This window comes from Chiloscyllium plagiosum, chromosome 2, assembly GCF_004010195.1.
Source record: "Chiloscyllium plagiosum isolate BGI_BamShark_2017 chromosome 2, ASM401019v2, whole genome shotgun sequence".
Taxonomy (NCBI): domain Eukaryota; kingdom Metazoa; phylum Chordata; class Chondrichthyes; order Orectolobiformes; family Hemiscylliidae; genus Chiloscyllium; species Chiloscyllium plagiosum.
In genome coordinates, this window is record NC_057711.1 from 10,365,892 (window position 1) to 10,381,830 (window position 15,939).

General features: G+C 41.5%; 1 protein-coding gene across 8 annotated transcripts in view; it reads right to left on the minus strand.

The window, feature by feature from the left end:
• htt (huntingtin) overlaps positions 1–15,939 on the minus strand; it is a 241,245-nt gene that overhangs the window by 186,656 nt on the left and 38,650 nt on the right. For all 8 annotated transcript variants that reach the window (XR_006313622.1, XM_043703713.1, XM_043703763.1 and 5 more), the window contains exons 7-9: positions 14,121–14,262; positions 2,441–2,619; positions 24–228 (exon numbers count right to left, since the gene is read on the minus strand). Coding sequence is in view for 7 of the 8 variants with exons in the window: in XM_043703713.1 (XP_043559648.1) it covers positions 24–228; positions 2,441–2,619; positions 14,121–14,262 (526 nt within the window). In the remaining variant the exon portion in view is untranslated. The remainder of the gene's footprint in view (positions 1–23; positions 229–2,440; positions 2,620–14,120; positions 14,263–15,939) is intronic.

Here is a 15,939-nt window from a genome sequence, read left to right on the forward strand (position 1 = left end):
CACACACAATCTATGCGCCTTACCTATTAGTTCCACGATGCTGCCGCTGCGAACACGGTTTGAGACGTCATCACGAGCAATGCTAACTCTAGTAATACTGCCAGAAGTAGTCAAGGCCCGGAGCAGTTCAGGAGGAGGGGTACGGAACAGTTGCTGCAGCATTTCCAAAGCTGCTGTTACCACATTGTGATCCCTATGCTGGGTATAGTGTAGTGTCAATTCGTAAGCCTGTACCAAAGGAAACAAAAGAGGCTCATTGTCTTTAATATTTCTGCTGGCAAAAATTACGCAAATTTTTCATTCAGTGCTACTTGATACAAAAATACTTTTTTTTTTAAAAAAGTATTACTAGCAAAGATAGTACTACAGAATGCACAATTAGACCAGTTACATGAAAGAGATAAGTAAACACTACCAGGCTGCATCTTCATCATAACATTATCTTTACTCATTGACAGGATGGGCAACACTGGTTGGGCCAGCATTTATTGCCCATCACTAACTCCACTTGAGAAGGTGGTGCTAAGTTGCCTTCCAGAGCTTCTGCAGACCTTTTGGTGTAGGTACATCCACAAAGCCATTAAGGAGGCAGTTCAAGGATTTTGACCCAATGAATGGCGATCTGTTCCAAGTCAGGATGACAACTGACCTAAGAGGGAAACTTGTAGGTGGTGTGTACCCACATATCTAATGCCCTTGCCCTTAGAGATGGACATAGTTGTGGGTTTAGAGGTTACTAAGGAGCCTTTTAATCTCATTACCACCATTTGAAAAAGTTATTACAAATCCTGCAAAGTGGATTTTGCATTTAGCTAAAAGAGTACATCATTTGGAGTAATGCGCTTCAGATGAGACATTAAACCAAGCCTTGGTGTCTGCTCAGGTATATATGAAATATCCAAAAGCTAAGATTTGAAGACAAGGAGGCTGTCTTTCACAACATTCCAGCCAATATTTAGCACTCCATTAACCTCACTGAAACAATTATCCTGAGAGTTAGGTCACTATTGCTGCGAATTTGCTATACCATAATTGGCTGCTGTCATCCTAAAGGAGGGTTTATAGCGTCAGAGATTTATAGCACAGAAACAGTCCAACTCGTCCACGCCAACCAGACATCCTAACCTAATCTAGTCCCATTTGCCAACACTTAGCCCATACCCCTCTAAACCCTTCCTATTCATATACCCATCCAAGTGCCTTTAAACACTGCAATTGTATCAGCCTCCACCACTTCCTCTGGCAGTTCATTCCATACATGCACCACACACTGCATTATAAAGTTGCCCCTTAGGTCTCTTTTAAATCTTTGCCCCCTCACCCTCAACCCATGCCCTCTAGTTCTTGACTCCCCATCCCAAGGAAAAGACCTTGTCTATTTACCCCATCCATGCCCCTTTGATATATACCTCTTCAAGGTCACCCCTTGGCCTCTGATACTCCAGCGAAAGCAGCCCCAGCCAATTCAGCCTCTCCTGTATGCCCAAAACCTCCTGATACAGTTTTCTTCCAGCCCCCCGCTCGTCTCTATTGCACACATTAGCAAAGGACCTACTCTTGAAAAAGGTAAGAATCTGTGAGCCAGAACATATGTGAAATTTGTAATTATTTCGAAGGAGGTCTGAGGAGGACTTAAGAGCTTGCAACAATTAAAAAGGGATTAAATTTTCTTGAACAATTAATACTGATAGCAACTGGCTATCTTGGATCTGGAAATTGTACCAAAAGAAAAGGGGGTTTAAATAAAAATTGTGCAGCAAGACTCAAAAGTCAGTCAGAAGTAGAAAAGTGGAAAGTGAAGGCAGAGATATAAACACAAAAAAGCATAGAAAATAAGAACAGGAGTAAGCCATTCAGCAAGAGGAGAAAGCAGACAGGACAGAAAGGAAGAGGAACAAGTAGTATTATTAGTGCAAAAAGATTCATTTGGAGATTTCAAAAGGAAACTAGATTAAATATTTAAAAGGTTAGATAAATTCCTGAGGAAGATAGAAATAAAATATGTTGGTAGGATACATGAATAACCAACAATGTTATATTAAAGATGTTATACAAGATGTGAAAGTACCAGTAGGAATGGTAGATCTGCAAGATCCACAATGCGAGGACGGTTGTGTAGGGCATAGGAACTGGCATTGGCCAATTGGGTGGGACGGACGGACACAGTCAGCTACTTACAAGTTAGCATTTACAAATCAAACCACTGCACTCCTACTCTGGCTGTACACATTTAATCACACAAAAGTAGATATAGTACACATATTGCTAATGGCACTGACTGGTTAAATCACAAGATGTTAAGAGGTCATTCAGTTGAGATAAAACAAATTGTCTACACCTGCAGCAGAATTAAATAAGCCATCAACTTGCCCTCTCTTCACCCAAATGGACAATTTAAACACCTCCAACAAACTTCTGACGTTTGACCCAAATACAACACCTGTATGAGCTGCTCCAAGGACGGAGAAATTTCAGCCTCCTTCCGGGTCACACCAAAGCTGCCTCGTAAACTGGTATCCTTCACTTGCTGCCGCAATAAAGGCATCAGGTACCGCAACGTGAGCATAACTCCCAGAATAAGTGGAGTGGGTCGGTCTTCTTCCACAGGGACCATAAAACCTGCAGCAGAAAGTAAACAAGCATTGTATTTTTTCTCACAGTCAAGTAAAGTCAATCGGCATAAACCACGTTTAATTACTAAGATTAAACAAGTATGCAATTATGACCACTGGTTGGCACGGTTTGTATTTTCACTGTTTTCTAAATTTACAGGTGCTATCAAATCCTTTATGAAATGGCATCAGCTTTTTAAAAAGAAAATATTGGTCGGGTCAACACTCTACAATTTAAAAATGAAGAGAAACATCATGTCAGGAAAAGAGCCTTTTGGTCCTTTGAACCTCCTCTTCTATCTTGCAAGAAAGTAATGGACAATTCTCTTTCTCCACTCCAACCTACCACATTAGCCCCATATCATTCAATTTACTTATGTTCAAAACACCCGCATACAAGTGTATTGAATGCACAAAGACATATAATCTGCACTATTTTCTGGCATGGAAAATTCCAAAAGATAAGTAAACTTATCAGAGAAGAAATCTTTCCAAGATGGCTGACCGCTTTCCTGAAAGAGCGACCCTGAATTCTATTTTGTCAGCATTTTCCCCAGTCAAGCCCCTTAAGAATTTTATGGGTTTCAATTAGATCACTGCTCATTCTTGCAAACTGAGTAGATGATGACGACTACTGTAATCAGATGTGGGAGAACAAGGAACAGTTGATTGTCCCCAACAACTATGTCTGCAGGAAGTGTGTCCAGCTGCAGATCATCTCAGGCCACATGGATCAGTTGGAGCAGCAATTGGACGCACCTGAGGAGCATACAGGAGGCAGATGGTGGAATAGACAGTAGCTTAAGAAGGTTGTCACACTATAGATTCAGTCATGTAGATGGGTGACCATCAGGACAGGTGGGCAGATAATGCAGGAATCTCCTTTGGTCATCCTCTCAAAGAAGCATACCACTTTGGATATAGTGGTGGGCTGAATAGCTTCTCAGGGGAAAATGGCAGCAGCAATGATGACTGGCTCTGCTGTAAAGCAGGGTACAGCAAAATCCAAGTATGGAACTGTGATAGGGGACTCTAGTTCGGGACATATTGAGGTGTTTCTGAAGCTGTAAGTGAGACTTCAGGATGGTGTGCTGCCTCCCCAGCGTCACAGTCAAAGACTTTTCACATTTACAGCAAACTCTCAAAGTGGTGCATGAGCAGCCAGAGGTCATTGGTACCAACATCAATAAAAACAGGTGGTCCTGCAGAGTGAATATAAGGAGTTAGGCAGGAGGTAAAAAAAATCAGGACCTCATGGATAGTAATCCATGTATTACTCACAATGCCATGTGATAGCGAGATTAGGAATTGGAGTTGCTGGTGTTGGTGTACAAAGTTTTTTTTAAAAATTAAAATCACACAGCACCAGGTTATCGTCCAACAGGTTTATCTGGAAGCACTAGCTTTTGGAGCGCTGCTCCTTCATCAAGTGGACAACCACCTGATGAAGGAGCAGAACTCCGAAAGCTAGTGCTTCCAAATAGACCTGTTGGACCACAACTTGATGTTATGTGATTTTTAACTAGGAATAGGAGGGTAGGACAGCAGAATCATGGCTAAGCAGCTGGTGGAGGTATTCAGATTTTTGAATCACTGGCACCTCTTCTAGGGCATAAGACGGACAGATTGCACCTCAACTCTTGGACCAATATCCTGGAGGGGAGATTTACTAAAGCTACTCGGGAGAGTTTAAACTAGCCTGGCTGGGGGATGGGACCCAAAACAGTACTTAGGCAAAAGAGAAGGTTGAAGCTAGTGTACAAGTTAAATAGACCTGTAAGGCAAGAGCATGGCAAGGAATGAGGGAAGGCTAATGAATTAAACTGCATTTCTTTCAATGCAAGAGGTGTGAAAGGTAAGGTAGATAAACTCAGAGCTTGGATTGGAAAAAGGAACTGGGATATCATAGCTATTACAAAAACATGGTTGAGGGAGGGACAGGATTGGCAGCTCAATGTCCCGGGGTACAGATGCTGTGGAAGGATAAAAGTGGTGGCAAGAGAAGAGGGAGAAGGTGTCTTTGATTAGGGAAAACATCGCAGCAGTACTTCGAGAGAACATTCCTGAGTGGTCATCCAGTGAGGCCATATAGGCGAAATGAGAAGGGGTGATCTCTTTAATGGGATTGTACTATAGTGAAAAGGAGGAAACTTGAGAAGGAATTGCAGGGTCCTAGTGGACATATTTGCATCATCAACAGCCACTACTGAGGTGCCAGAAGGCTGGAGGTGTATAATTATGTGCCATTATTTAAGAAAAGCTGCAAGGAAAAGCCAGGGAACTACAAACTGGTAAGCCTAACATCAGAAATGGGTAAATTGGAGGGATTCTGAAAGGCAGAATCTACGTGAATTCAGAAAGGCAAGGAATGATTACAGATAGTCACAGAATGCCATTGTGCATAGGAATGCATGTCTCTCAAATCTTGAGTATTTTGAAGAGTTGACCAAAATGAAAAATGACGGCGGAGTGTAGAGATTGTCTACATGAACTTTAGCAAGGCTTTTGATACGGTTCCACATAGTAGACTGGCTAGTATAGTTAGATCACATAGGATACAGGGAGAGCGAGCCAGATGGATAAAAACTGGCTTGACAGTCGGAGACAGAGGGCGGTGGTAGAGGGTTGCTGTTCAGACTGAAGGCCTGTGAATAGTGAAATGTCACAAGGATCAGTGCTCAGTCGCTGTTGTTCATAATTTATATAAATGACTTGGATAGGAACAAAAGGAGGCATGGTTAGTAAATTTGGAGATGACACCAAAATTGGTGGTATAGTGGACAGTGAAGGTTATGTAAGAACACAACAGAATCTTGACCAACTGGGCCAGTGGGCCAAGGAATGGCGGATGGAGTTGAGACAAACCAGGGTAGTTATTGGTAGAGCCGTGAGGAGTGTTGTCAAACAGAGAGACCTAGGGTGCAGGTACATAGTTCCTTGAAAGTGGTGCCACAGGTAATATAACAGTGGTGAAGAGGGCAATTAGCACATTTGCCTTCATAGGTCAGAGTACTGTCTACAGGATTGGGACATCATGTCATGGCAACGCAAGACATTGGTGAGACCACTTTTGGAGTATTGCATACAATTCTGGTCAACCAGCTATAGGAAGGATGTTACTAAACTGGAAAAGGTGGGGGGGAAAGATTTTAAAAGGATGTTACAGAGACTAGAGAGGTTGAGTGAAAAGGAGAGGCTGGATAGGGAGGGAACTTTTCCCCTGGAGGATATGAGGCTGAGGGGTTATCTTATAGAGATTTATTAAGATCATGAAGAGTACAGATAAAGGTAAGGAATTCTTTTCCTCAGTGTAAGAGAGTCCAAAACTAGAAGGCGTGGATTTAAGTTGAGAGGGGCAACTTTTTCCTCACAGGATGGGGCATGTACAAAACAAGTGTCAGAGAAAGTGGTAAAGGCAAGTACATTTACAACATTTAAAAGGCATCTGGACAGGTACATGGATAGTAAAGGTTTAGAGGGAAATGGGCCAAATGCAGGTAAATAGGATTGGTCAGTTTAGGAAGCCTGGTCGTCATGGGCAGGTTGGGCTGAAAGGCCTGCTTCTATGCTGTATGACTAAGACTCTCCTCACAGGACAACGCAGGAATCAGTCCAGTGAATTTTTGTTACACTCCTGGTATAAAGAACATGAACAAGCTTAAGCAAGGAGACAAAAACAGGATACTGCTGCCAGAGGTATTCTCAGTGTTCCATATAATTCATGCTAGACACACTTATTTGTATACTCAAACACCTTTGAACAAAAGCTAAAATAGCAACTGCTTTGCCATTTGCTTGCTGAACTGGCACGCCAACTTACCAGAATGCCAGGTTTCTCTGGAAGTAAACATTTCCTAATCTCTGAAGTCAAAATATTCTTAGTTTTCACTTTTCCTGTCAAAGTGGATAAACTTTACATTGTGTTCCATCTGTGTATTTGCCTACTCACCTAACATGTCTATATCCTTCTGTGGTCTCTTCGCATCCTCCTGACTAAATACTTCACAAAACTAAGTGGAAAAGCAAGCAAACTTCAATAGATTACACCTGTGCCTCTCATTTAAATCATTAGAGACAAACTGCTCACGCCATTTACTAATCCTTGTAATAACTTGAAAATATCATTAATTTTGACTTGATCATTCTTTTGATTTCTGCTATTACCCCCAATCATGAGTGCTAAATTTCTGAAATAAAGTCAGAATAAACCATTAGTTGAATTAAAAATTGTACAACTTTGAGTTTAATGTCACATTTCTTGAATTCTATGCCAATATGAACCCACTTTATTCTGATTTTATGCACTTTCAGCTAACATTCTCTGTACAAAACTTGCTACATTCTCATCTACAATGGACATTGTGGTTACAATGCAGCAGGGCCACTATAGTCTACCAGTAGATTATGCAATATTGTGATTTTTTTTTAAAATTAGCTCATGGGATATGATCATGAACTAGGCCAGCATTTATTGAGCATCCTAATTGTTCTGGAGAAGGTGATGACATACTCAGTGTTGTTCGAGAGGGAGGTGCAGAATTTTGACAGTGACAGCAAAGGAATGGCAATATAGTTCTCAGTCAAATGTGCAGTCTGGAAGAACATTTGCAGGTGGTGCTGTTCCTATATACTGTGCCCTCGTCCTTCTAGGTGATGAGTTCGATCAGTTTGGAACATGGTTTTGGAGGGACCTGATGAGTGTATCTTTGAAATGTACACTATTGCCACACTGCCAGTGATGAAGTAATCTTTTGTAGACTGGATAGGATTGGATTGGATTAGACTAGACTAAGATTTATTGTCACATGTATATAAAAATACAGTGAAAAATGTTTTTAAGTGTGCAAAAGGCAAAGTGTTGTCATGCTCCATTTTGAAATACTGAATACAATGCAAGATTTTACTGCATCTTTCCCGGTTCTTCTTGTTACTCTCCACGGTGACTCTGCTCGCTGCTCGACATAGGCAGAGGTCTCTGCACTGGGCTCCAGGTTCTCGATTACAGGCCCACCACTGTCACCACCACCATTCCCACAACTGCCGCATCCGAGCTGAAGCAGTGAGCCTGCTTCACACCTCCCTGATGCTACTCCAGACATTGCCACTGGTCACCAGTTGCCGGAGTCCTGACTCCAAGCTCCTCCACCACCAACTCTAAAGCCTGTGGCCTAAGCAGCAGAGCTACTCATGCATCTGGGGCAGTGCACGGCCTGGCCCTAACCAACACCCCTGGAGAAAGATATGAAGCCGCCACTGCACCAAACGATGAAGATGTGAGAGGGGTTATGGATACTGCAGTTGCGGCAGGCTCTGCTGCATGGTACCCTCGAGTGGCCGAGCCCTGGGATCAGAAACTGAACACTGCCAATCTCAGCAATACCATCTTAATATATGGTGAATATCAAGTGATTTTGTCCTGGATCATGTCAAACTTCTTGAATATTGGTGGAACTGCATCCTAACTTGGGTCTTGTAAAAGTGAACATGCTTTGTTAGAGTTATGAGAGTCATCAAGTCATAGAGATGTACAAAACGGGAACAGATCCTTCAGTCCAACTTGTCCATATTGACCAAATATCCTAACCTGATCTAGTCCCATTTGCTAGCACTTGGTCAGTTTCCCTCCAAACTCTTCCTATTCATATACCTATCCAGATCCCTTTTAAGTGTTGCAATTGAACTAGCCGCCACCACTTCCTCTGGCAGCTTATTCCATACACGTACGACCCTCTGCGTGAAAAAAGTTGCCCCTTAGGTCTCATTTTATCTTTCCCCTCTCATCATAAACCTATGCCCTCGAGTTCTGGACTGCCCTGCCTCAGGGAAAAGACTTTGTCTATTTATCCTATCCATGCCCCTCATGATTTTATAAACCTCTATACGATCACCCCTCAGCCTCAGATGCTCCAGGAAAACAGTCCCAGCCTTTTCATTCTCTCTCTATAGCTCAAATCCTCCAACCCCAGCAACATTCTTGTAAATCTTTTCTGAACCCTTTCAAGTTTCCCAACATTGTTCCGATGGAAAGGAGACTAGAATTGCACGCAATATTCCAAGTGGCCTAACCAATATCCTGTACAACTGCAGCATGACCAACCAACTCCTGTACTCAATACCCTGACCAATAAAAGGAAAGCATACCAAACGCCTTCTCCACTATCCTATCTACCTGTGACTCCACTCTCAAGGAACTATGAACCTGCACTCCAAGGTCTCTTTGTTCAGTAACACTCCCAGGACCTTACCGTTAAGGTGTACAAGTCCTGCTATGAATTGCTTTTCCAAAACACAGCACGTCACATTTACCTAAATAAACTCCATCTGCCACTCCTCAGCCCATTGGCCCATCTGATCAAGGTCCCGTTGTAATATATGAGGTACCCTTCTTCGTATCCACTACACCTCCAATTTTGGTGTCATCTGCAAACATACTAATGATACCTCCTATATTCACATCCAAATCATTTATATAAATGACAAAAAGCAGTGGACCCAGCACCAATCCTCATGGCACTCCACTGGTCACAGGCCTCCAGTCTGAAAATAAATCCTCCTCCACCACCTGTCTTCTACCTTTAAGCCATCTGGTTCTCCCTGCATGCCATGAGATCTAACCTTGCTAACCAGTCTCCCATGGGGAACCTTGTTGACCACCTTACTGAAGTCCACATAGATCACATCAATGCTCTACCCTCAATCCTCTGTTACTTCAAAAAACTCAAATCAAGTTCATGAGACATGATTTCCCATGCACAAAGCCATGTTGACTATCCCTCATCAGTCCTTGCCTTTCCAAATATATGTACATCCTATCCCTCAGGATTTCCTCCAACAAACTGCCCACCACTGATGTCAGGCTCACTGGTCTATGGTTCCCTGGCTTGTCCTTACCACATTCCTACCAAGTTATCCAGCCTCCAGTCTTCCGGCACCTCATCGGGGATATAAGTATCTCAGCAAGGGGCCCAGCAATCACTTCCCTAGTTTCCCAAAGAGTTCGAGGATACACCTGATCAGGTCCTGGGGATTTATCCATCTTTAGGCATTTCAAAACATCCAGCACTTCCTCCTCTGCAGTATGGACATTTTTCAAGATGTCACCATCTATTTTCATACACTGTATCTTCCATGTTCTTTTCTACAGTAAACACTGATGCAAAATATTTGTTTAGTATCTCCACACAAAAGCTGTCTTACTGATCTTTGAAGGGCACGGTGGCAGAGTAGTTAGCACTGCTGCCTCACAGCGCCAGAGACCAGTGTTCAATTTCTGCCTCAGGCAACTCCATGTGGAGTTTGCACATTCTCCCAGTGTCTGCGTAGGTTTCCTCCAGGTGCTCTGGTTTCCTCCCACAATCCAAAAATGTGCAGGTTAGGTGAATTGGCCAAGCTAAATTGCCAGTAGTGTTAGGTGAAGGGGTAAATGTAGGGGAATGGGTTCGGCGGGTTGGTGTGGACTTGTTGGGCTGAAGGGCCTGTTTCCACACTGTTAAAAATCTAATCTATTGTCTCCCTAGTTACCCTTTTGTCCTTAATGTATTTGTAAAAACCCTTTGAATTCTCCTTACCTCCATTTGTCGAAGCTGTCTCATGTCCCCTTTTTGCCCGACTGATTTCCCTCTTAGGGATATTCCTGTCATTATACTTGGATCGCCCTGTCTATACCTGTCATATGCTTCCTTCTTTTTCTTAACCAAACCCTCTGCTTCTTTCGTCATCCAGCATTCCCTATACCGACCAGCCTTTCCTTTCACCCTAACAGGAATATATTGTCTCGTTACTCTCGTTATTTCAGTTCTGAAGCTGCCCATTTTCTAGCCATCCCTTTACCTGTGAACATCTGGCCCCAATCAGCTTTTGAAAGTTCTTGCCTAATACCATCAAATTCCTCCAATTTAGAACTTCAGCTGTTAGATCTGGTCTATATTTTTCCATCACAATTTTAAAGCTAATAGAATTATAGTCGCTGGTCCCAAAGTGCTTCCCCACTGACACCTCAGGTCACCTGCCCTGCCTTATTTCCCAAGAGTTGGTCAAGTTTTGCACCTTCTCTAGTAGGAACATCCACATACTGAATCAAAATTTTCTTCTACACTCTTAAACTCCTCTCCATCTAAACCCATAACACTATGGCAGTCCCAGTCTATGTTAGAAAAGTTTCAATCCCCTGCCATAACCACCCCATTATTCTTACAGATAACTGAAATCTCCTTACAAATTTGTTTCTCAATTTCCCTCTGACTATTAGGGGGTCTATAATACCATCCCCAAAAAGGTGACCATCCCTTTCTTATTTCTCAATTCCACCCAAATAGCTTCCCTGGATGTACTTCCAGGAATATCCCCTCTCAGTACAGCCATTATGCTACCCCTTATCAAAAAGGCCACTCCCCCTCCTCTCTTGCTTCCCTTTCTATAGCATTTGTATCCTGGAACATTAAGCTGCCAGTCCTGTCTTTCCCTGACCAACATTTCTGAAATTGCTAGGATATCCCAGTCCCATGCACCTAACCATGCCCAGAGTTTATTTGCCTTCCCTATTAGGCCTCTTGCATTGAAATAAATGCTGTTTAATATATCAGTCCTACCTTGTACTCTGCTTTGTTCCTGCCTGTTTGACTCACTTCTTTTCTCAACTGTATCAGACTCCAATTGATCTCTTTCCTCTGTATCTCCCTGAGTCTTTTGAACAAAGTGCCATGATTAGTTTCTAACATATAAAATGGTCATTGCTTAGCACTTGAGGAGCCTGAATGTTATTTGCCACTCACAATTGTATGCCTGGATAGCGTCTCGGTCTTCCTGCATTTGGACAACAGACTGCTTCAGTACCAGAATCGTGAAAGGGGATGAATACTGTGCAATCATCAGCAAGCATTCCAACTTCTGACCTTAACCTGAAGGGAAGGTGACTGATGAAGCAATTGAAGATGATGGGCTGAGGATACAATATATTTCTTCAGCTTTAAATAAATAGCTTGAATATTTGTACACACATTTCTGAACTGATGTACCTCTATTGTTAAAAATACTTTTTTTCTGATATGGCTGTACAGACAGAAAAATAGAAATAACAAATACAAACAAAACTTGTTCAAAAATACTTTTGCATGTGGAGGAAAGGCATTTAGCATGGGAAAACAGAGGAGTTTTAAAGGACAAAAAATCTATTTTGAATTATCTCTGACTTGAGCAATGCACGGAGGCTCTGGACCCACTTCCCAGTCTCTTGCTCCGGTTAAGAAGCATACTGTATGTAGCCTATTTGAACTGTGAAACAAGCTCATGGGGTTCAAATGCTCCTAAAGGTTGAGAGCACCCTTTCTTCAGTTTATACAGATTGCTTTTTCACCAAAACATACAGTTTAACAATCCATTCAACCATCTTGACAAACTACATGGAATTAAAATGTTCTGACAGTCTGACAACTGCTTTGTCAGAAAACATTCATGGTTCTGGATGTAGGTTTGCTCGCTGAACTGGAAGGTTTGTTTTCAGACATTTCGTCACAATACTACATATAATCAGTTAGGCTCCAGATGAAGCACTGGTGATATGGCCTGCTTTCTATTTGCGTTTTGGTTGCATGGGTTTGTGATGTCATTTCTTGTGGTGATGTCATTTCCTGTTCTTTTTCTCAAGAGGTGGTAAATGGGATCCAAGCCAATGGGTTTGTTGACCAAGATCCCGTTGGACTGCCATGCTTCTAGGAATTCTCGTGTCTCTCTGTTGGCTTGTCCTAGGATGGATGTGTTTTCCCAGTTATTTATGGTGTTAAAATATACAGTAAACACATTCCTTCAGAATGACATTCCAGCTACAGAGACTCCCATAGGGATACTAGGACACTTCACAGATTGCACTAACTAACAACTGTCAGCCCACTGAAGTAAACTATAAAAGGGAAGTCTTAATTTTGATCGAAAACCACACTTGAAGAACATACTGTTATGACACAGGCTAAACCCTCCTGCTTAATTTAAACCAGCAACACAAAAGAATTATCCTGTGCAGTAATCTATCAACATTTGAGAGACCAACTATTTAAAGTAAAAATTAACAACTTTATTTCTCAAGGTATAACAGAGAATAATTAACTCAACTATTTACAACTCCTTCCTCTAACTTATCTTACCTTTTCCTTCTACAATACTAGTTGTGCTAGCTTTGAACTTTCTTAAAAGGTACAGTACACCTACATCTTCATAACAATACATTTATTACTGTCAACAACTCAAGTATATCACTACAAAGATGACATCTCACATACACTACACTACTTAGAGTCAAAAAGAGGTGACAGCATCCCACAGAACTTTATTTCTCACGATCACCCTTATTTTATTGTGTGCTCTCTTTTCTTCCAGGTGGCTGACTTTTTAAAGAAGCCAAGATAGTACTAATAAAAAAAGCAAAGCCACATCCAGAAGAGCAAGCTGTTGGAAACCGAGTAATGACAGTTCTCCAACTATGAGCTATGCACAGCAGTCCTAAAAGTTGTTTGACAGGTCATGGTCACACAAAATAGGAACAGAAACCAGTCATCTCAACATTCAAACTTGCTCTGAATTCATAAGATCACAGCTGGTTCATTTGTATTTCAAATTGATAACCTCAATCTCTTGTCTAACAAGGATCAACCTACCTCCACCTTAAAAATATTCAATGGTCCAACTTCCACTGCTATCTAAGATGAAGATATCCTTCAAAACACTGGGTTTTACAAAGTGTCAATCAGTCTCACTTTAGATAATATAATGAGTTCAGTGCTTGGGGAATGCACTGGCACCAATGAAACATTAAACAGTCATTACCAGCTATTCACCTAATCAGTGGGATCTTTCTCCACTCAAAAGAATATGCCACATTTGCTTCCCATCACTTTGAGAGGTGTTTGAATTTCCATTGTTCTAGTTTGTTTTGTTAAATTTCATTTCTCATTCACTAATGAGAACTGCCATAACAATAGTGTGTGAAAAAATTCTGGCCCCTTGCGTGCAGTCTGATTTTCTTTGACCTTCCTTCCCTCGAAGGATTGCCTGAACTGCTTCAGCTCTCAGAAGAAATCCCTCAGATAAAGACTGGATTACTCTGTGCTCAGCATGACCTTCAGGATGAAGATAAAGCAGCAGAAGCAGATTAACTTTGAAGTCTTTTTTAAAAAAAAAGGCAGTGAACAGTATCATTTCAGATACAAAGGAAGGCACGAGGAGGAAAAGGAGCAGCAACACTGTGGGACCATCAGCACCTCCAATTCACACAACAACCTCCCCTGAGAACGTAGAGCCATTGCCTCATGGGTTGAAGCCTGAAATAGCACTATACAACTACGTTCACCATATGGACGGCAGTGCTTAAGTAGAAAGGTCATTACCAACATCTTCAAGATGAGCAAACAATGACAGTCTTGCCAGTGATGCCAGCACTCTGACAAGGAGGGGGTAGAAAGTAACAAACAGTCTAATATGTAGATTTTTAAAAACAATGCTTGACCATACTAGTTTTACCTAAAAGTACATTCAATAACCAAGTGTAGAAGTACTGGGTTTTTCTTGAATGTTGACAGATGCTCACGGCAGAGCTGGCCGCAGTCCTACGAATGGTTGGTGAACTTGATTTAAGGTTCCCAATGAAGGTTTTCAATAACATCTGAAATTTTGAAAATAGATAATAGATGGTTAAAACCTCTTTTAGTTATACCATAGCCTTTGGTAAAATTCTATTAGGAACATTTAATAAATAAGCAACACCATACAGTACAATACCTAATATCTTCTCAGTCCACATTTCAGTACTATACTGGTGTTGCTACAAATGTTTGTACACTTTTGCAGAATACTACCGTAATGTTTAATTCGTGTATATTTACCTTAGTAAAATATCCTTCTAGATTTATTTTTCAAGACACTGTTCCAACTACAAGACAATGGTGCAATTATAACCACATTTTTTTCCCTTTATTCTTTCATTAGATGTGGATATCTAGCAAGACCAGAATTTGTTGCTCAGCCCTAAATGCCCTTGAAAGTGAATGGCTAGCTAGGCCATTTCAGAGGGCAGTTAAGAGTCAACAACATTGCTATGGGTGTGAAGTCATATCTGGTCAGATCAGCTCAGGATCACATATTTCCTTCACTAAAAGACATTAAAACCTGATCGGTTTTAAGGATCATAGAATTTCTAGTGTAGAAAGACCATTCAGCCCATCAAATCTGCACCAACCCTCTAAACAGAATCCCACCCAGACCCACCTACCTTACACCTTTACCCATCCAATCCCTGTATCCCCATACGTTTTTTTTAAAATCATGGCTAACCCAAGTTACCTGCACATTCCTGGATACTATGGGGCAATATTTTGGATAGCCAATCCATCTTTGGATGCTAGAGGAAACCTGAGCATCTGAAGGAAACTCATGCAGACATGAGGAAAGTGTGCAAACTCCACACAGATAGTTGCCCAAAGCTGGAATCTAACCCAGGCCCATGACACTAAGATACCAAGAAACAAGGTAGAATACTGGGGCAATGAACAATGCAGGCATGAATTTCATAGCTTGGCACTCAAGATGCTCAACACTTGGCCACCACCAGTGGAATGAGTTCAAAGAGTACACTCAGAAGTGATTGCCTGCATTGGTTGGTTGACTACAACGTTGGAGGAGATTACAGAAATAAAATGGCAATGGATCTTGGAAGGGTTATAAACCGACTGAGAATTCTAATATTGATTCATTAAGTCACTAAACACATGGGTGATCAGTGAGTGGGACTCAGTATGAGCTGATACAGTATTAACATAGTTCAACATCCCAAACAGTTTCACAACAGCCTCAAACAAAATTTGAGACAGAGTTAAATAAAGAAATATTACAACAGTGATCAAAAGCTATTCCAAGAGTAGATTTTAGGAAACACAGTGAGGATACATAGCTAGGTAGAGAGTAAGTTAAGATATGGAAGGTGGAATTATGGCAAAGTTTCAGTTTACAGTGCGTACAAATTGAAAGGTAAGCCAGCATGGCAACAGATTAGTCAAGTCTCCTGCTAATGAAGGCACGAGTAAGGGTTTCAGCAGCAGCTGTGGAGATTGATAATATGACAGAGGTAGAGATAAACCGGAAAAAGTAAATGCAAGGCTGGTATCAAAGACCACTTTGACAAACAATACTTAGATATCTGCAATGGTTTCAGGGAGCAAAAGTATAATTGCTGTAATTATTTAAAGAACAGTGAATGAATACTTTAGGTAAAGAGGGGTGGGGTAGTTCTCTTTGAACAATTGAACAAGGTGGGTTAAGTTGAAAGACACCTTGATCTTGTCAG